This window comes from Rhinoraja longicauda, chromosome 31 (genome assembly GCF_053455715.1).
Source record: "Rhinoraja longicauda isolate Sanriku21f chromosome 31, sRhiLon1.1, whole genome shotgun sequence".
NCBI classification, from domain to species: Eukaryota; Metazoa; Chordata; class Chondrichthyes; order Rajiformes; family Arhynchobatidae; genus Rhinoraja; species Rhinoraja longicauda.
In genome coordinates, this window is record NC_135983.1 from 4,728 (window position 1) to 27,201 (window position 22,474).

The 22,474-nt window shown below is 50.6% G+C and overlaps 1 protein-coding gene across 1 annotated transcript; it reads left to right on the forward strand.

Annotated features, from left to right (window-relative positions):
• The first annotated feature begins 7,490 nt into the window (after nt 1–7,490).
• On the forward strand, nt 7,491–20,314 carry mrpl18 (mitochondrial ribosomal protein L18). The gene is made up of 4 exons (XM_078426016.1): nt 7,491–7,573; nt 8,620–8,794; nt 11,261–11,492; nt 20,178–20,314. The coding sequence occupies exons 1-4, from the start codon at nt 7,525–7,527 to the stop codon at nt 20,253–20,255; spliced, it is 534 nt and encodes a 177-aa protein (XP_078282142.1). The 5' UTR covers nt 7,491–7,524; the 3' UTR covers nt 20,256–20,314.
• The last annotated feature ends 2,160 nt before the right edge of the window (nt 20,315–22,474 follow it).

Sequence of the window (22,474 nt, forward strand, 5' to 3'; positions counted from 1 at the left end):
CGCCGGAGCTCCCGCAGCATCCGCAGGCAGCCAGCGCCGCAGTTGGTGAGTCCGGGCCACGGGCTCTGCGAACCAGAGCCCCAGGTGGTCCCAGGTGCATGGCCGGAGGTAGGCCGCAGCGGGAACGGAGACACAACACAGAAACAAAGGTCGCGTCTCCGTTCGGGAGAGAGAATTTTACAGTTCCCGTTCCCGTTCCCGTTCCCGTTCCCGTTCCCGTTCCCGTTCCCGTTCCCGTTCCCGTTCCCGTTCCCTCCCACCCCCCCCACATAACATACAAACCCTACACCATATTAAAACTACAATTCAGACAAAAATAACAAAAAACACAAAAGACAGACGGATTGCAGGCAAGCCGCAGCTGCGACGGCAACGTTCAGTGACTGGTGTACAAGGACACCCAGGTCTCGCTGCACCTCCCCATTACCTAACCTAACTCCATTGAGATAATAATCTGCCTCCTTGTTTTTGCTGCCAAAGTGGATGACCTCACATTTATCTACATTATACTGCATCTGCCATGCTTCTGCCCACTCATTCAACCTGTCCAGGTCACCCTACAACCTCCTAACATCCTCTTCACAGTTTATACTGCCACCCAGCTTTGTGTCATCCGCAAACTTGCTAGTGTTGCTTCTAATTCCCTCTTCCAAATCATTAATATATATGGTAAACAGTTGCGGCCCCAACACCGAGCCTTGCGGCACTCCACTCGCCACTGCCTGCCATTCTGGAAAGGACCCGTTTACTCCTACTCTTTGCTTCCTGTCTTCCAACCAATTCTCTATCCATGTCAACACCCTACCCCCAATACCATGTGCTCTAATTTTGGTCACCAATCTCCCATGCGGGACCTTATCAAAGGCTTTCTGGAAGTCTAGATACACTGCATCCACTAGCTCCCCTTCATCCATTTTACTTGTCACGTCCTCAAAAAATTGCAGAAGGTTAGTCAAGCATGATTTCCCTTTCATAAATCCATGCTGACTTGGACTTATCCTTTTACTGCTATCCAAATGCATCGTTATTACCTCTTTAATAATTGACTCCAACATCTTCCCCACCACCGATGTCAGGCTAACTGGTCCGTAATTCTCCATTTTCTCTCTCTCGCTCCTTTCTTGAAAAGTGGGATAACATTAGCTATCCTCCAATCTACAGGAACTGATCCTGAATCTATTGAACATTGGAAAAGGATCACCAATGCGTCCACTATCTCTAGAGGCACCTCCCTGAGGACCCTGGGATGCAGACCATCAGGCCCAGGGGATTTATCAACCTTCTGTCCCATTAGTCCACCCAATACTATTTCTCGCCTAATGAAAATTTCTTTCAGTTCCTCTACCCCCCTAGATCCTCTGTCCTCCAGTACATCTGGGAGATTGTTTGTGTCTTCCTTAGTAAAAAGACAGATCCAAAGTACCTGTTCAACTCTTCTGCCATTTCCTTGTTACCCATAATAATTTCACCCGTGTCTGCCTTCAAGGGACCCACATTTGACTTTGCTAATCTTTTTCTCTTACCATATCTAAAGAAGCTTTTACTGTCGTTCTTTATATTCTTGGCCAGCTTCCCCTCGTACTTCATCTTTTCAGCCCGTATTGCCCGTTTTGTTACCTTCTGTTGTCCTATGAAAGTTTCCTATTCCATCCCTAACTTCCCTTGTCAGCCATGGTTGCCTCCTGCTCCCCTTAGAATCTTTCTTCTTTTTTAGAATGAAATGATCCTGTGTCTTCCGGGTTATTGCCAGAAATTCCTGCCATTGCTGTTCCACCGACATTCCTGCTAGGATCCCTTTCCAGTCGACCTTGGCCAGCTCCTCTCTCATGCCTTCATAATCCCCTTTGTTCAACTGCAACACTGACACTTCCGATTTAACCTTCTCCTTTTCAAATTGCAGATTGGTGAGAATGTAGGTAAAAGCGGTTTTTGGAATAAACAGGACACAAGGTGTCTGGCTCGGCCAAGTGTCGTTTCTTCTTTGCTTTCTGTTGTGGGATTCAGTTGATCCTGCATGTTAAGGTGCAACCCGTCCCTTTTGTAAAGCTCTCCCCTGCCCCAGAAGATCCCAATGGTTCAGAAATCTAAATCCCTGCCCCCTGCACCAACTCAGCCACACATTTATCTCCCCTAACTTTCTGTTCTTACCCTCACTAGCACAAGGTACTGGAAGCAAACCAGAGATGACTATCTTGGAGGTCCTGCTTTTCATTCTGTTACCTAAACTCACGTCACAGAACCTCCTTCTTCTTCCTATCTATATTGTTTGTGCTAACGTGCACAACAATATCCGGCTGCTCCCCTTCCCAGAGTCCAGGATGTGCAGCCACTGTGAGACCTTTTGGACCCTGGCACCAGGGAGGAACCACACCATCCTGGAGCCTTAACTGCTGCCCTAGAATCTCCTGTCCTCACCTCTAATTATCAAGAAATCCACCACAATGGCTCTGCCTGACATCGTTCTGAATTTCAATGTTCAGGGCTTCAGCATTTCAACAGGATAAACACAGGGATTACCCATTGGAAGACATTCTTGATTAGAGATTGGAAGACAACCGCATCAGGGTTCCTGTTTTGGTATCGACACAACACATTGTGTAGGGCCGACAGTGCCACGTCGGTGTCCACATGCAGTGGAATATAGACGGCTGTGATGATCACCGAGCTGAACTCCCGGGGAAGGTAGAATGGTCGGCATTGGATAGTCAGATGTTCCAGGTCCCGCGAGTAGACAATGTCTGACCATTCAGAGGCCATGCTGCAAGATGCACTAAGCGAAGTCGACTGGAAGATGTTCCAAGCAAGTTCCAGAGACGTCAGTGAGTTTGCGGAAGCGGTTCATTGCAACAATAGCCGATAACATCGTCCCCACGGTAAGGGTTAGTATCTTCCCTAACCACAAACCCTGGGTGGACAGGTCTATTCGCGTGGCCTTGAATGCTCGCACCGCTGCTTACAACTCCGGTCTGGCATCCGGCAACATGGACGACTACAAGGGAGAGTCCTACCGACTGCGAAGGGCAGTGAAAGACACAAAAAGGAGATACAGGGACATGATGGAGTTGCAGATGGATCAGCAGGACACCAGGCACCTTTGGCAGGGGCTACGGACAATAACTAGCTGCAGGTCCAGCACCCCCTCAACCGGAAGTGCCGGCTCCTCCTTAGCTGATGACCTGAACTCTTTATACGCACGGTTCGAGACGGGTAACACCCCCAGCTCGCCGTCTAAAAACACCGACAGTGCGCTGGCTAGCGAGGCTGGAGGGGGATCCACCGCCGGGGATGTGCACACATTCTCGGTGTCTGAGCACGACGTGAGGAGGGCTCTGACGCGTGTGAACACGAGGAAAGCTGGAGGCCCAGATGGTATAGCTTGCCGAGTACAAAAGTCTTGTGCTACTCAGCTTGCTCCAGTGCTCACCACAATATTCAACCTCTCCTTGGCCAAATCCGTGGTCCCTGCATGTTTCAAAAGATCCATTATTGTACCGGTGCCAAAGAATGCCTCTCCAGCTTGTTTGAATGACTACGGCCCTCACCTCGGTTGTCATGAAATGCTTCGAGAGACTAATCAAGAAGCACATCTGTGCCCTCCTTCCTCGCAACATGGACCCACTACAGGGAGGCAGCACACCATCCTGGAGTCTTAACTGCTGCCGTAGAATCTCCTGTCCTCACCTCTAATTATCAAGAAATCCACCACAATGGCTTTGCCTGACATCGTTCAGCGCCAAGGTTGGAGTCACAGCCCTCTCTCAGCCTCTGTATCTCCCTCTATCTCCCTTTCTCTTTAGGAGACTTTAGGAGAGCTCACCCTCCCCTCCCCCCACTCACCATGAACAACACCACAGTCACATCTGTGGAGTCATTTAGGTTTCTTGGAACCATCATCTCCAGGGACCTTAAATGGGGGGGCCACCATCGACTCCACAGTCAAAAAGGCCCAACAGAGGATGTACTTCCTGCGGCAGCTGAGGAAACACAATCTGCCACAGGCAATGATGGTACAATTCTATACCATGCCAAGTCAGCATGGATTTACGAAGGGGAATTCATGCTTGACTAATCTTCTGCAATTTTTTGAGGATGTTACGAGGAAAATGGACAGGGGAGAGCCGGTGGATGTAGTGTATCTTGACTTTCAGAAAGGCTTCGATAAGGTCCCACATCGGAGATTAGTGGGCAAAATTAGAGCACATGGTATTGGGGGTAGGGTACTGACATGGATAGAAAATTGGTAGCAAAGAGTGGGGATAAATGGATCCCTTTCAGAAAGGCAGGCAGTGGCTTGTGGGGTACCGCAAGGCTCGGTGCTGGGACCGCAGCTATTTACAATATACATTAATGACTTGGATGAAGGGATTAATAGTAACATTAGCAAATTTGCAGATGACACAAAGCTGGGTGGCAGTGTGAACTGTGAGGAAGATGCTCTGAGGTTGCAGGTTGTGTGAGTGGGCGGATGCATGGCAGATGCATTTCAATGTGGATAAATGTGAGGTTATCCACTTTGGTGGTAAGAACAGGAAGGCAGATTATTATCTGAATGGTGTCAAGTTAGGAAAAGGGGACGTACAACGAGATCTGGGTGTCCTGGTGCATCAGTCACTGAAAGGAAGCATCCAGGTACAGCAGGCAGTGAAGAAAGCCAATGGAATGTTGGCCTTCATAACAAGGGGAGATGAGTATAGGAGCAAAGAGGTCCTTCTGTAGTTGTACAGTCAGACCACACCTGGGGTATTGTGTGCAGTTTTGGTCTCCAAACTTGAGGAAGGATATTCTTGCTATTGAGGGCGTGCAGCGTAGGTTCACGAGGTTAATTCCCGGAATGGCAGGACTGTCGTATATTGAAAGAATGGAGCAACTGGGCTTGTTTACTCTGGAATTTAGAAGGATGTGAGCGATTCTTATTGAAACATATAAGATTATTAAGGGATTGGACACGCTGTTGGGATGTTCCCGATGTTGAGAGAGTCCAGAACCAGGGGCCACAGTTTAAGAATAAGGGGTAGGCCATTTGGAACGGAGATGAGGAAGAACATTTTCACTCAGAGAGTTGTGAAGCTGTGGAATTCTCTGCCTCAGAGGGCAGTGGAGGCCAATTCTCTGGATGCTTTCAAGAGAGAGTTAGATAGGGCTCTTACTGTCAGGGGATATGGGGAGAAGGCAGGAACGGGGTACTGATTGTGCATGATCAGCCATGATCACGGTGAATGGCGGTGCTGGCTCGAAGGGCCGAATGGCCTACTCCTGCACCTATTGTCTATTGTGTATTGCTATCATTGAGTCAGTTCTCACCTTCTCCATCATGGTCTGATTTGGCTCAGCCACCACGGACGACATCCGGAGGCTGCAACAAATTGTTCGATCAGCTGAGAAGATTGTTGGCTTCCAACAAGATTGCAACCTTGCCCCCATTGGCGAACTGTACACTGCAAGGGCCAGGAAGCGAGCGGGCAAGATCATCTCTGACCCCTCTCATCCTGACCACAAACTCTTTGAAGCACTTCTCTCTGGAAGGCAACTGTCAAAGCAGCCACAACCAGACATAAAAACAGATTTTTTTCCTCGAATTGAGCTCTACTCAATAACCAAATGTCTGTAGTCTCGTTTTGCTCTGGTTTATTTACTTCACATGTTTAAACCGTAATGTTGTAATCTTAATGTTTTAATGTTTTATGCTCTATTCTTAATTGTTTACTGTATGTTCGTGTTGTTACTTGCAAGCGGAGCACCAAGGCACATTCCTTGTATGTGTACATACTTGGCCAATAAAGGTATTCATTCATTCTCTCTCTGTATCTCTCTCTCTCTCTCTCTCTCTCTCTCTCTCTATTTCTGTATCTCCCTCTCCCTCCCCTTTCTGTCAGTCTCCCCTATCTCTTTCCCCTTCCCGCTCTGTCTCTCATTCGCTCTCCCTTCCTCTCCCCGCTCTCTCCCTACCCTCTCTACCCGCCCCACCCCCACCCCTCACACTCACGCCCCCACCCCTCACACCCCCACCCCTCACGCCCCCACCCCTCACACCCCCACCCCCACCCCTCACACCCCCACCCCTCACACTCACGCCCCCACCCCTCACTCACACCCCCACCCCTCACACCCCCACCCCTCACACCCCCACCCCTCACACTCACGCCCCCACCCCTCACACTCACACCCCCACCCCTCACGCCCCCACCCCTCACATCCCCACCCCTCACAACCCCCACACCCCCACCCCTCACACTCATGCCCCCACCCCTCACACTCACACCCCCACCCCTCACACCCCCACCCCTCACACCCCCACCCCTCACACTCACGCCCCCACCCCTCACACTCACACCCCCACCCCTCACGCCCCCACCCCTCACACCCCCACCCCTCACACCCCTCACGCCCCCACCCCTCACGCCCCCACCCCTCACACTCACCCCTCACACCCCCACCCCTCACGCCCCTACCCCTCACACTCACACCCCCACCCCTCACGCCCCCACCCCTCACACTCACACCCCCACCCCTCACACCCCCACCCCTCACACCCCCACCCCTCACACTCATGCCCCCACCCCTCACACCCCCACCCCTCACGCCCCCACCCCTCACACTCACACCCCCACCCCTCACACCCCCCACCCCTCACACCCCCACCCCTCACACCCCCACCCCTCACACCCCCACCCCTCACGCCCCCACCCCTCACACTCACACCCCCACCCCTCACGCCCCCACCCCTCACACTCACACCCCCACCCCTCACACCCCCACCCCTCACACCCCCACCCCTCACACTCACACCCCTCACACTCACACCCCCACCCCCCCACCCCTCACACCCCCACCCCTCACACTCACACCCCCACCCCTCACGCCCCCACCCCTCACACTCACACCCCACCCCTCACACTCACGCCCCCACCCCTCACACCCCCACCCCTCACACCCCCACCCCTCACACTCACACCCCTCACACCCCCACCCCCACCCCTCACACCCCCACCCCTCACACCCCCACCCCTCACACTCACACCCCCACCCCTCACACCCCCACCCCTCACACTCACACCCCCACCCCTCACACTCACACCCCCACCCCTCACACCCCCACCCCTCACACCCCCACCCCTCACACTCACACCCCCACCCCTCACACCCCCACCCCTCACACCCCCACCCCTCACACTCACACCCCCACCCCTCACACCCCCACCCCTCACACCCCCACCCCTCACACCCCCACCCCTCACACTCACACCCCCACCCCTCACACCCCCACCCCTCACACCCCCACCCCTCACACCCCCACCCCTCACACCCCCACCCCTCACACCCCCACCCCTCACACCCCCACCCCTCACACCCCCACCCCTCACACTCACACCCCTCCCCTTCACACCCAGTCTCACTCCGGCTCTTTCTCTTTTATTTCTCTCTCACAATGGTGCGATCCCTTTAAGAAAAACGCAAACTCCGTGCGTGCGCCGTGACGTACAGGGGAGACGGAGACGCGCCGGCGTGCTGACGTCAGGGCGGATCATGGCGGCGGCGGCGGTACGCACCGGGCTGGCGCGAGCGGCAGCACCAGGTAACGGTGGGAAACGGGCGCCACTGATTAACCGGGTACCGGGGGGAAGGGTCGCTGATTGGTCCGGGTACCGGGGGGAAGGGTCGCCCTGGCCCACGATTGGCCCATTGTCCACAGGCCAGGGCAAGGGGCTTCCAGGCCACTGATTGGCTCTTTATTAGGGGGCGGCCGCTGATTGGTCCATTGCCAAGGGGAAGGGTTCTCCAGCTTGTGATTGGCCAGTTAACCAAGGACGGGTCTGTGATTGGCCACGGTCAGTGAATCCACGATTGAATTCTCCCTTCCCATCTCTCTCTTTCCCACTCCTTCCTCCTTCCCTCCCTCCTTTCCCTTTCCATCTCTCCTCTCTGTCTGCGTGTCTCCCTCTGTTTCCCCTTTCTACTTTCCTATCTCTCTCTCCTTCCCCTTCTGCTTTGCCTTCTAATCTCACTCCCTTTCTTCCCAATCTCTTCCCTCCCCTCCTCCTCCTCTCTCTCCCCCCCTCTCTCCTCCTCCCTCCCCCTCCCCCCCTCTCTCCCTCCCCCTCCCCCCCACTCCCTCTCCCTCCCCCCCTCTCTCCCCTCTCCCCCCCTCTCTCCTCCTCCCTCCCCTCCCCCCCTCTCTCCCTCCCCCCCTCCCCCTCTCCCCCTCTCCCTCTCCCTCCCCCTCTCTCTCCCCTCTCCCCCCTCTCTCCTCCTCCCTCCCCCTCCCCCCTCTCCCTCCCCCCTCTCTCCTCCCCCTCTCTTCCCCCTCTCTCCCTCCCCCTCTCCCCTCTCTCCCCTCCCCCTCTCCCTCCTCTCTCCCCTCCTCCTCCCTCCCCCCCTCTCTCCCTCCCCCTCCCTCTCCCCCTCCCCTCCCCCTCTCCTCTCCCCTCCCTCCCCCCTCCCCCCCTCTCTCCCTCCCCCTCCCTCCCCCCTCTCTCCCCTCTCCCTCTCTCCTCCCCCTCTCTTCCCTCTCTCTCCCTCCTCCCCTCCCCCTCCCCTCCCCCTCTCTCTCCCCTCCTCCTCCCTCCCCCCTCTCCCTCTCTCCTCCCCCTCTCTTCCCCCCTCCTCCCCCCCCACCCACAGGTTCCCGAAGACTGCCCTCGTGCCCCCAAGTCACCCAGCAGATCGACCAGGAGGGGAACAGAACGGTGAACCCACGGTTTCTCAACAGGAACCCCCGAAATTTGGAGCGTCTCGCCCTTGCGTCTCGGGATAAGGGATGGTGCGGAGTGTGGCCCAGAAGAGACTTCTGGCATCGGTGAGTGGGAGAGAGCGCGGGGAGAAAGAGGAGAGAGGGACAGGCGGAGAGAGAGGGTGGGGGAGAAGGGGGGGCACATGGCAAGAGAGAAGGGAGAGAGGGGAGACAGAGAGAGTGAGGGGAAAGAGAGAAGGCAAAGAGAGAGAGGGTAGATATAGTGGCAGCTTCTGTCCTTCCAGTGAAGTCCTCTCCGCTTGCCATCTTCATGGAGGAGTAGAGTGATCGTTCTTGACGCAAACAACAACAGAGAGATCTTCAGGGGTTTCCGTTTAGTCGTTTATTGATACAAACAGTTTTGTATTTCTCCCGTCATAGGTCTGGTAAGAAATAGATCTCGCCACAGCTTCTCGGTGTCTGCCCCTCCCATGTATGCGTACCCAGATATACTCATAATTCTGGCTCCTCCCAGTCCATATATGCCCATTATGCCCGATAACAAAGATATGTCTGCTCCTCTCCTCCTCTGATACCCGAGTACAGCAAAGACTGGTGGCCTTAAAGATTGAAGAATCACTAAAGTAGATTAGATGCCAACATATAGTGCATGTTTTATTTTGATTATGTGTGAAGATTTTATGGCTCCTTTTAATGTTTATTAGTATGTTTTGTTATATACGTAGAACAACTAGAGGCTGGTGTGTAGGAGCCATTTGTGTTTGCTGGTTATCTTAGCATATTATATTATTTTGTATCTTGCTGTATTATTTTTGGACACTTGGGGGCTGTTGTGAGATGAATACATGTATGGGAATAATAGGCATATATGGACTGGGAGCAGCCAGAATTAGGAGTTCAATTGGGAATACAGAGACGTGATGCATCAGACGAGGAGAAGCTATGGCGAGATATAAACTGAAATGTTGTGAAGATCTCTCTGTTGTTGTTTGCATCAAGAACGATCACTCCACTCCTCCGTGAACATGGCAAGCGGAGAGGACTTCAGTGGGAAGGACTGAAGTTGCCACTACAGGGGGGGTTGAGAGACAGAAAGGGGGGAGAACTGGCGAGCAATGGAGAGAGAGGGGGAGATAGAGTGTTGGGGTGAGAGCGCGGAGAGAGGGTGAGAGAAAGGGAAGGGAGAGGGGAGATGGTGGAAAGGGGAGAGTGGGAGAGGGAAATGGGAGGTGTGAGAGGGTGACATGGAAAGAGAGATGGGGAGAGAATGGGGAAGAGGGGGGAGCGAGAAGGAGAGAGGAAAGAGGGGTAGAGATAGGGGGAGCGAGCAGGGGGGAGAGTGTATATATAAAGTGTATATATATATGTATATATTATATATATATGTAACATATACTAAAAGTACATACATAGATAAACACACATAGATATTTATTTGAAAGATTCTAACTTGCAGAAATACAACACATATGCGAATGCTGTACTCTGTAAAACATAAAGGTATCACAAAATGCTGGAGTAACTCAGCAGGTCAGGCAGCATCTGGGAGAGAAGGAATGGGTGACGTTTCGGGTCGAGACCCTTCTTCAGACTACAGCATTTTGTGAAACCTTCGATTTGTACCAGCATCTGCAGTTCTTTTCCTACAGATCAGTCTGAAGAAGGGTCTCGACTTCTGCTTTCTCCCCATATCCCTTGATTCCACTAGCCCCTAGAGCTCTATCTAACTCTCTTAAATCCATCCAGTGATTTGGCCTCCACTGCCCTCTGTGGCAGAGAATTCCACAAATTCACAACTTTCTGGGTGAAAAAGTTCCTTCTCACCTTAGTTTTAAATGGCCTCCTCTTTATTCTAATACTATTCTGCAGTTGTATAGGGCCCTGGTAAGACCACATCTGGAATATTGTGTACAGTTTTGGTCTCCTAATTTGAGGAAGGACATCCTTGTAATTGAGGCAGTGCAGCGTAGGCTCATGAGATTGATCCCTGGGATGGCGGGACTGTCATACGAGGAAATATTGAAAAGGCTAGGCTTGTATTCACTGGAGTTTAGAAGGATGAGAGGGGATGGAGTTTAGAAGGATGTCTCTCATAGAGACATATAAAATTATAAAAGGACTGGACAAGCTAGAGGCAGGAAAAATGTTCCCAATGTTGGCGGAGTCCAGAACCTAGGGGCCATGGTCTAAGAATAAGGGGAGGGCATTTAAAACTGAGATGAGAAAAACAAAATTTCATCTAGAGAGTTGTGAATTTGTGGAATTCTATGTCACAGAAGGCAGTGGAAGCCAATTCGTGGGATGAATTTAAAAGTGAGTTAGATAGGCCTCTCGGGGCTAGCGGAATCAAGGGAGATGGGGAGAAGGCAGGCACAGGGTTACTGATTGTGGATGATCAACCATGATCACAATGAATGGCGGTGCTGGCACGAAGGGCTAAATGGCCTCCTCCTGCTCCTATTTTCTATGTTTCTATGTTCATATATCTGCTGCAATGCTGTAAGAGAGAATGTCTGTTACTTTTTTCGGGACATCTGACATTAAACCCTCTCCTCTCTGGGCTCTCTCCAGGTTGTCCGTACGTAGGACCCAGCACCACATCGACGCCTTTGTCGAGTCGGCTGAGGGAAGGCTGGTCGTCTCGGCCTCCACCAAGGAATGGGCCATCAAGAAGCACCTCCATTCCACCCGTGGCCCCACCACCGCGAGGAACCTCGCCCTCGTCCTCTCCCGCCGCTGCCTGGAGGCCGGCCTGGGACTCCTGCACTTCCGCTGCCTCCCCTGGGAGTTCCGCAGTGAGACGGTGAGGGGAAAACTCCAAAGAATATCCCATCCCCTGTCAGGCTTTGCAGGTCTCAGTTGGCATGGCCACGGATTCCTTGGTAGTTCAGCTTCTGGACCTTGTTTAGCGTTTCCTTCGGAGTTCAACTGTGTAGGCCTTGATTAGAAACATAGAAAATAGGTGCAGCAGGAGGCCATTTGGCCCTTCGAGCAAGCACCGCCATTCATTGTAATCATGGTTGATCATTCACAATCAGTAACCTGTGCCCAACTTCTCCCCATATCCCCTGATTCCACTAGCCCCCAGAGCTCTAACTCTCTCTTAAATCCATCCAGTGATTTGGCTTCCATTGCCCTCTGTGGCAGAGAATTCCACAAATTCACAACTCTGGGTAAGAAAGCTCCTTCTCGCCTCAGTTGTAAATGGCATTCCCTTTATTCTAAGACTGTGGCCCCTGGTTCTGGACTCGACCAACATTGGCAACATGTTTCCTGCATCTAGCGTGTCCAGTCCTTTTGTAATTTTATATGTCACTATAAGATCCCCTCTCATCTAAACTCCAGTGAATACAAGCCTAGTCTTTTCAATCTTTCCCCATATGACAGACGCGCCATCCCATGGATCAATCTCGAGAACCTACGCTGCACTGCCTCAATTCCTCAAATTAGGAGACCAAAACTATACACAATACTCCAGATGTGGTCTTACCAGGGCCCTATACAACTGCAGAAGAACCTCTTTACTCCTACACTGAAATCCTCTCGTTATGAAGGCCAACATGCAATTAACTTTCTTCACTGCCTGCTGCACCTGCATGCCAACTTTCAGTGACTCGTGTACAAGGATACCCAGGTCTCGCTGCACTTCCCCATTACCTAACCTGACACCATTGAGATCATAATCTGCCTCCTTGTTTTTGCTGCCAAAGTGGATAACCTCACATTTATCTATATTATACTGCATCTGCCACGCATCTGCCCACTCACTCAACCTGTCCAGGTCACCCTGCAACCTCCTAACATCCTCTTTGCAGTTCACACTGCCACCCAACTTTGTGTCATCCTCAAAATTGCTATTGTTACTTCTAATTCCCTCATCCAAATCATTAATATATTTGGTAAACAGTTGCGGCCCCAACACCGAGCCTTGCGGCACTCCACTCGCCACTGCCTGCCATTCTGTAAAGGACCCGTTTACTCCTAAGCTTTACTTCCTGTCTACCAACCAATTTTCTATCCATGTCAACACCCTACCCACAATACCATGTGCTCTAATTTTGCTCACCAATCTCCCTTGTGGGACCTTATGAAAGGCTTTCTGAAAGTCCAGATACACTACATCCACTGGCTCCCCTTCATCCATTTTACTTGTCACATCCTCAAAAAATTCCAGAAGATTAGTCAAGCATGATTTCCCTTTCATAAATCCACACTGACTTGGACTTATCCTTTTATTGCTATCCAAATGCACCGTTATTACCTCTTTAATAATTGACTCCAGCATTTTCCCCACCACCGATGTCAGGCTGACTGGTCTGTAATTCCCCGTTTTCTCTCTCTCGCTCCTTTCTTGAAAAGTAGGATTACATTAGCTATCCTCCAATCCACAGGAACTGCTCCTGAATCTATTGAACATTGGAAAATGATCACCAATGCGTCCACTATTTCTAGAGCCACCTCCCCAAGTACCCTGGGATGCAGACCATCAGGCCCTGGGGATTTATCAACCTTCAGTCCCATTAGTCTACCCAATACTATTTCTCACCTAATGAAAATTTCTTTCAGTTCCTCTATCCCCCTAGATCTTCTGTCCTCCAGTACATCTGGGAGATTGTTTGTGTCTTCCTTAGTGAAGACAGATCCGAAGTACCTGTTCAACTCTTCTGCCATTTCCTTGTTACCCATAATAATTTCACCCGTGTCTGCCTTCAACTAACCCACATTTGTCTTTGCTAATCTTTTTCTCTTAACATATCTAAAAAAGCTTTTACTGTCCTTCTTTATATTCTTGGCCAGCTTCCCCTCGTACTTCATTTTTTCAGGGGAAGCTGGCCAAGAATATAAAGGAGGACAGTTAGGGCAGAAGGACATATATAGAAGGACAGAAGAACAGATTGTCATGGCAGCAGATTCCTGGTAGTTAGGCTTCTGGGCTTTGCATGGCATTTCCTAAGTAGTTAACCTTCTAAGGCCTTGGATGGTGTAGCAACCTGGTAGTTTCCCTGGTAGTTAAGCTTCTGGGCTTTTTTTGCATATCCTTAGGAGTTAGGCTTTGTAGACCTCAAGTGGCATGGTACCCGTTTCCCTGGTAGTTAGGCTTATGAGGCCGTGCTTGGTGTTTCTTTGGAGGGCTTTGCACGCACGGCATTCAGTTTCCCTGGTAGTTAGGCTTTTGGGCCTTGCTTGGTTTTTGCTTTGTCATCATGTCATTAGGTTTTGTGAGCCTCAGTTGGTGTGGCAACAGATTCACTGGTAGTTAGGCATCTGGGCCTTGCTTGGTGTTTCTTTATGAGTTTTCCTTTGTAGGCCTTGGTTGGAATGGCAACCGGTTTCTCTGTTAGTTAGGCTACTGGGCCTTGTTTGGCGTTTCCTTAGGAGTTACACTTTGTATGTCTCTGTTGGCATGGCAACATTCCCTGGTAGTTAGGTTTCTGGCGATGCTTGGTTTCTTGGTTTCCTTCGTAGTTAGGCTTTGTAGACATCAGTTGGTGTGGCAACGGATTCCCTGGTAGTCAGGCTTCCGGGCCTTGCTTGACGTTTCCTTGGGAGTCTCGCTTTGTAAGCTTCCATTGGCATGGCAACAGTAGGCTTTTGGTCCATGATTAGCGTTTCCTTTGGCTTTGGCTTTGTAGGCTTTGGTTGGCTTAGAAATGGTTTTTCTAGTAGTTAAGCTTTATAGCCATCAGTTGGCATTGCAACAGATTTTTGGTAGTTAGGCTTGTACCTTGCTTGGCCTTTCCTTAGAAGTTAGGCTTTGTAGTCCTTGTTTGGCATTGCAACAGATTCTCTGGTAGTTATGCTTAAGGGCCTTGCTTGGTATTTTCTTATGAGTTAAACTTTCTAGGCTTTTGTTGGCACAGTGACTGGTTTGAGGGGTGATCTTATTGAGGTGTATATAATCATAAGAGGAATAGATCGGGTAGATGCACAGCCTCTTGCTCAGAGTAGGTGAATCGAGGACCAGAGGACATAGGATTAAGGTGAAGGGGAAAAGATTTAATAGGAATCTGAGCAGTAACTTTTTCATACAAATGGCAGTGGGTGTATGGAACAAGCTGCCAGAGGAGGTAGTTGAGCTGGGACTATCCCAACTGTTAAGAAACAGTTAGATAAGTACATGGATATGGACCAAACGCAGGCAGGTGGGACTAGTGTGGCTGGGAGATGTTGGCCGGTGTGGGCAAGTTTGGCCAAAGGGCCTGTTTCCACACTGTCTCACTCTATGACTCTATGAGTTAGTAGTCCTTGGTTGGCATGGCAACATATTCCCTGTTAGGCATCTGTGCCTTACTTGGCATTTCCTTAGGAGTTATGCTTTGTAGGCCTTTGTTGCATGGCAACAGATTCCCTGGTAGTTATGCTTCTGGGCCTTGCTTGGCATTTCTTTAGGAGTCAGGCTACTAAGGCCTTAGTTGGGAAACAAATGGTTTTCCTGTTAGTTGGGCTTTGTACGCCTCAGTTGGTATGGCAACAGATTCTCTGGCAGTTAGGCTTCTGGGCCTTGCTTTTCGTTTCCTTTGGAGTTCTGCTTTAGTGGCCTCTGATGGCATGGCAACAGGTTTCATGGGTCTGGGCCTTGTTTGGTATTTTCCTGGGCCTTGTTTGGTATTTTCCTACTAGTTAGGCTGTGTAGGCCCCAGTTGTCATGGCGACTGGTTTTCCTGGTAGTTTAGCTTTTGAGCCTTGCTTGATGTTTCCTTAATAATCTGGCTTTGTAAGCCTCAGTTGGTGTGGTAACAGGTACGCTGGTAGTTGGGCCGGTTGGGCACTTGCTTTGCGTTTCCTTAGGTTAGGCTTCTAATGCCTTGGTTGGCATAGTAAAGGTTTACCTAGTAGCTAGGCTTTAAAGCCCTCTGTTGGCATAACAACAGAATCCTTTACAGTCAGGTTTCTGAACCTTGATTGGCATTCCCTTAAAGGTTAGGCTTTGTAGGCAATTGTTGGCACAGAGACCGGTAGTTACAGAGTCAGTCACTGAAGGAGCTACTCAGTGCAGTGACAGTGTCCTGCATGGGGTGGGAGTCGTTGTCCAACAGCGATATTAGGTTTGCCATCATCCTCCTCTCTCCCACCATCTGCACCGAGTCGAGGGGGCAACCCAGGATATCATCATATCATATCATATATATACAGCCGGAAACAGGCCTTTTCGGCCCTCCAAGTCCGTGCCGCCCAGTGATCCCCGTACATTAACACTATCCTACACCCACTAGGGACAATTTTTACATTTACATTTACCCAGCCAATTAACCTACATACCTGTACGTCTTTGGAGTGTGGGAGGAAACCGAAGATCTCGGAGAAAACCCACGCAGGTCACGGGGAGAACGTACAAACTCCTTACAGTGCAGCACCCGTAGTCAGGATCGAACCTGAATCTCTGGCGCTGCATTCGCTGTAAAGCAGCAACTCTACCGCTGCGCCACCGTGCCGCCTGGCCTTCCTGACCAGCTTGTCAAGTCACTTCCCCTCCAGCAGACCACTCCATAGAAGATGGCCGATGCCACCACCGTGTTGTAGAAGGTCCTTAGGAGTGCCCCCTGCACTCCAAAGGACCCGAGTCTCCTTAGCAGATAAAGTCTGCTCTGGCCCTTTCCGCATAGCGCATCGGTGTTTTCAGTCCAGTCCAGTTTATTGTTGAGGTAGACACCCAGGTACTTATAAGAATCCACCCTCTCGATGTCCATTCCCTAGATGTTCACCGGTGTCGGGGGGACCTGGCTGCGCCTGCGGAAATCTACCACCATCTCCATGGTTTTCGCCGCGTTGATCCGGAGGCAGTTCCGCTGGCACCAGTCCACAAACTGGCACCAGTCCTTGATCAGTTCTCTGTACGCCCTGTCCTCGTCGCCCGTGATGAGGCCGACGATGGCAGTCGTTAGACCCTGTCTGCTTTGTTGGGGTGGCAACAGATTCTCTGGTACTTAGGCTTCTTGGGTTTGTTTGGCATTTCCTTGGTAATTACGATTTGTTGGCCTTGGTTGGCATGGCAACAGATTCCCTGGTAGGTTTCTGGGCCTTGGTGTTTCCTAAGGAGTTAGGCTTTGTCGGCCTTACATAGAAACATAGAAAATAGGTGCAGGAGGAGGCCATTCGGCCCTTCGAACCAGCACTGCCATTCATTGTGATCATGGCTGATCGTCCACAATCAATAACCCGTGCCTGCCTTCTCCCCATATCCCTTGATTCCACTAGCCCCTAGAGCTCTATCTAACTCTCTTAAATCCATCCAGTGATTTGGCCTCCACTGCCCTCTGGCAGCGAATTCCACAAATTCACAACTCTCTGGGTGAAATATTTCCTTCTCACCTCAGTTTTAAATGGCTTCCCCTTTATTCTAAGACTGTGGCCCCTGGTTCTGGACTCGCCCAGCATTGGGAACATTTTTCCTGCATCTAGCTTGTCCAGTCCTTTTATAATTTTAAATGTCTCTATAAGATCCCCTCTCATCCTTCCAAACTCCAATGAATACAAGCCTAGTCTTTTCAATCTTTCCCCATATGACAATCCCGCCATCCCAGGGATCAATCTCGTGTACCTATGCTGCACTGCCTCAATTCCTCAAATTAGGAGACCAAAACTGTACACAATACTCCAGGTGTGGTCTTACCAGGGCCCTATTCAACCGCAGAAGAACCTCTTTACTCCTATACTGAAATCCTCTTGTTATGAAGGCCAACATTCCATTAGCTTTCTTCACTGCCTGCTGTACCTGCACGCCAACTTTCAGTGAGAGGTATACAAGGACACCCAAGTCTCACTGCACCTCCCCCTTACCTGACCTGACACCATTGAGATAATGATCTGATAACCATCCATTTCCTGTACACCTGCCTGCATTTGTACAGGTTCTGAAACCCAACTCCACCACACCCCAAGCAACCACTACCCGTCTGCAAAAAGCCTGCATCACACAACTCCTCCAAAATTCGCCCTTCTCTCCGGAAAGCTATGACGTCTCGTGTTTAACATTTTCACCCCGGGAAAGCGGTTATGACTGGATGGTTCCTCTGAATTTTCGTAATTCCAGCGGAAACAGTCAACGTTTGGGAGATGTTACATGGGTAGGAACTACGCAGTGAATGGTAGGACTCTGGGTGGTGTTGTGGAGCAGAGGGATCTAGGATTGCAGGTGCACAGTTCCTTGAACGTGGAGTCGCAGGTAGATCGGGTGGTCAAGAAGGCTTTTGGCACATTGGCCTTCATTAGCCAGAGCATTAAGTATAGAAGTTGGAGGTCATGTTACTGGTGTATAAGATGCGAGTGAGTTGCATTTGGCATATTGTGTTCAGTTCTGCGCACCGTGTTATAGGAACGATGTTGTCAAGCTCGAAAGGGTACAGAGAAAATGTAAGAGGATGTTGCCAGGACTAGAGTGTCTGAGCTATAGGGAGAGATTTAGTAGGCTGAGACTCTATCCCTAAGAGCGCAGGAGGATATGGGGTGATCTTATAGAGGAAAATAAGATCATGAGAGGAATAGATCAGTTAAATGCACAGATTCTCTTGCCAAGAGCAGTAGAATCGTGGACCAGAGTACATAGGTTTAAGGTGAAGGGAAAAGGGGTGGATGTATGTAACATAAATGACAAATAAAGCTCTGTTATACTGTTATATTGAGTATTGTGTGCAGTTCTGGTCACCCAATGACGGGAATGGCACCGCCATTCATTGTGATCATGGCTGATCTTCCACAATCAGTAACTTGTGCCCAACTTCTCCCCATATTCCTTGACTCCACTCCCCCTCAGAGCTCTATCTAACTCTCTCTTAAATCCATCCAGTGATTTGGCCTCCACTGCCCTCTGTGGCAGAGAATTCCACAACTTCACAACTCTCTGGGGGAACATTTTTTCTGCATCTAGTTTGTCCAGTCCTTTTATAATTTTATATATTTCTATAAGATCCCCTCTCATCCTTCTAAACTCCAGTGAATACAAGCCTAGACTTTTCAATCTTTCCTCATATGACAGTCCTGCTATCCCAGGGATCAATCTCGTGTACCTATGCTGCACTGCCTCAATTCCTCAAATTAGGAGACCAAAACTGTACACAATACTCCAGGTGTGGTCTTACCAGGGCCCTAAACAACTGCAGAAGAACCTCTTTACTCCTATACTGAAATCCTCTCGTTATGAAGGCCAACATGCCATTAGCTTTCTTCACTGCCTGCTGTACCTGCACGCCTTTGTTGGCATGGCAACAGATTACCTGGTAATTAGGCTTCTGGGCCCTGTGTAGCGTTTCCTTAGGGCAAGGCTATTTAGGCCTTGGTTGTCTCAGCGACCGGTTTCTCGTGGTAGTTAAGCTTCTGAGTCTTGTTTGCTGTTTTCTCTGGAGTTAGACTTTGTAGGCCGTTAGCACGGTGACAGCTTCCCTGTTAGTTAAGCTTCTGGGCCTTATTCAATTGATTCCTTTGTAGTTAGGCTTGAAGGCCTTGCTTGGCATTTCCTTAGGAGTTGGGCTTTGTAGGCCTCTCCTTAGGAGTTAGGCTTTGTAAGCCTCAATTGGCATGACAACGGTTTCCCGATTAGTTAAGATATGGGGTGGAGGTAGCGAGGGGAGCGAAATGGAGGGAACTAATGGCCTCTCTCCCCCCTCTCCCTACCGCCCCATTCTCTCTCCCTCTCTCTCGACTTCTCACTTCCCCATCCCTCTCTCTCTGTACCCCCCTCCCCCCCTTATCTCTCTCACTCCCGACCGCTCTCTCTCCCGCTCTCCACCCTCTCCAACCCCTCCCTGCCTCTCCCCCCTCCCCGTCCCCCTCTCCTCCCCTTTACCCCCTTTTCCCCACTCCCTCCTTTCCCCCAATCTCCCCCCCGTCTCTCCCCCTCCCCCTCTCTCCCCCTCTCTCTGCCCACCCCGTCTCTCTCCCACCCCGTCTCTCTCCCCCACTCTCTCCCCCCCTTCTCTCTCCCCCCCTTCTCTCTCTCCCCCCCTTCTCTCTCTCTCCCTTCTCTCTCCCCCCCTCTCTCTCCCCCCACTCCTCTCCCTCCCTTCTCTCCCCCCCCCTTCTCCCCCCCCTTCTCTCTCCCCTTTCTCTCTCCCCCCTTCTCTCTCCCCCCCTTTTCTCTCTCCCCCCCTTCTCTCTCCCCCCCTTCTCTCTCCCCCCCTTCTCTCCCCCCCTTCTCTCTCCCCCCCTCTCTCTCCCCCCCTTCTCTCTCCCCCCTTCTCTCTCCCCCCTTCTCTCTTTCCCTCCCCCTTTGTCCCTCCCCCTTCTCTCTCTCCCCCTTCTGTCTCTCCCCCTTCTCTCTCCCCCCCTTCTCTCTCTCCCCTTCTCTCTCCCCCCTTCTCTCTCCCCCCTTCTGTCTCTCCCTCTTCTCTCTCTCCCCCCTTCTATCTCTCCCCCTTCTCTCTCTCCCCCCCTTCTCTCTCCCCCCTTCTCTCTCTCCCTCGCCCTCTGTCCCTCCCCCTTCTCTCTCTCCCCCCCCCCCCCCCCGTCTCCCCCTCCCTCACCTCCTTCTCTGCCCCCATCTTTCTCCCAACAGATACAACTGTTTCGAGAGGCATTAAAGGATTCGGGGCTGGTTCTGAGTGAGCCTCGTCGGGTTTTCAAGGAGGACTGAGGGAGTGGGAGAGAAGTGACGTTGAGTGGAATAAAGTCTCTCCATCTTGTTACCTGAAATGATGTTGTTTATTGGCCCTGGGGAACATGTGCCCTTCTTCCTTTCTCCCTTTTCTTCTTCCTTCTCCCCTTCCTTTCTTTTCTAGGATAGGGCCCTGGGGAGTGTTGTAGAGCAGAAGGGTCGAAGATTGCAGATACATATATCCCTGAAAGTGGCATCACAGGTAGACAGGGAGTTTTGTTGACCAGAGGGATCTAGGAGTGCTGAAAGTGACATCACATAGATAGGGTGGTCAAAAAAGCTGTTGGCACATAGATTTTCACCAGTCAGAGTAGTGAGTAAAGAAGTTGGGAGGTCAGGTTAACATAGATACATAGAAAATAGGTGCAGGAGGAGGCCATTCAGCCCTTCGAGCCAGCACTGCCATTCATTGTGATCATGGCTGATCGTCCACAATCAATAACCCGTGCCTGCCTTCTCCCCATATCCCTTGATTCCACTAGCCCCTAGAGCTCTATTTAACTTAAATCCATCCAGTGATTTGGCGTCCACTGCCCCCTCTGGCAGAGAATTCCACAAATTCACAATGCTCTGGGTGAAAAAGTACCTTCTCACCTCAGTTTTAAATGGCCTCCCCTTTATTCTAAGACTGTGGCCCCTGGTTCTGGACTCGCCCAACATTGGGAAATTTTTTCCTGCATCTAGCTTGTCCAGGCCTTTTATAATTTTATGTTTCTATAAGATCCCCTCTCATCCTTCTAAACTCCAGTGAATACAACCCTATTCTTGTCAATCTTTCCTCATATGACAGTCCTGCCATCCCAGGGATCAATCTCGTGAACCTATGCTGCACTGCCTCAATTACAAGGATGTTCTTCCTCAAATTAGGAGACCAAAACTGTACACAATACTCCAGATGTGGTCTTACCAGGACCTTATACAACTGCAGAAGAACCTCTTTACTCCTACATTGAAATCCTCTCGTTATGAAGCCCAACAAGCCATTAGCTTTTTTCACTGCCTGCTGTACCTGCATGCCAACTTTCAGTGACTGGTGTACAAGGACACCCAGGTCTCGTTGCAATTCCCCCTTACCTAACCTAAGACCATTGAGATAATGATCCGCCTCCTTGTTTTTGCCATCAAAGTGGATAACCTCACATTTATTTATATTATACTGCATCTGCCACGCATCTGCCCACTCACTCAACCTGTCCAGGTGTCGTTATATAAGACGTTGATGAGCCTGCATCTAGAGTATCATGGCAGTTCTGGGCACCATGTTGTCGGAAATATGTTGGCAAGCTGGAAAGGGTACAGAGGGCTTGAAACATTTATGAGAATGTTGCCAGGACTAGAGGGCCTGAGCTATTGGAGAGGTTGAGCAGCCTGGGACTATTCCTTGGAGTGCAGGAGAATGAGGGGTTATTTTGTAGAGGTGTACAAAACCATGAGAGGAATAGATCGGATAGACGCACAGAGTCTCTTGCCCAGAGTCGGGGAATCGAGGTCCAGACGACATAGGTTTATGGTGGAGGGGGAAACCATTTTATAAGAATATGCAGGGTAATTATTTCGCACAAAGGGTGGTAGGTGTATTGTACGAGCTGCCAGAGGAGTTATTTGAGGTAGGAACTATTGCAACATTTAAGGAACGATTAGATAGGTTCATGGATAGGACAGGTTTGGAGGGATTTGGGCCAAAGTCTGGTAGGTGGGACTAGAATCATAGAGTCAAGCAGTGAGGAACCTGGCTCTTCGGCCCAACGCCCACACTGACCAACGTGTCCCATCTACACTAGTCCCACTTGCCTGCGTTTGGGCCATATCCCTCCAAACCTGTCCTGTCCAATAGACAATAGGTGCAGGAGGAGGCCATTCGGCCCTTCGAGCCAGCACCGCCATTCAATGTGATCATGGCTGATCATTCACAATCAGTACCCCGTTCCTGCCTTCTCCCCATACCCCCTCACTCCCCTATCCTTAAGAGCTCCATCTAGCTCTCTCTTGAATGCATTCAGAGAATTGGCCTCCACTGCCTTCTGAGGCAGAGAATTCCACAGATTGACTGAAAAAGTTTTTCCTCATCTCTGTTCTAAATGGCCTACCCCTTATTCTTAAACTGTGGCCCCTTGTTCTGGACTCCCCCAACATTGGGAACATGTTTCCTGCCTCTAACGTGTCCAACCCCTTAATAATCTTATACGTTTCGATAAGAT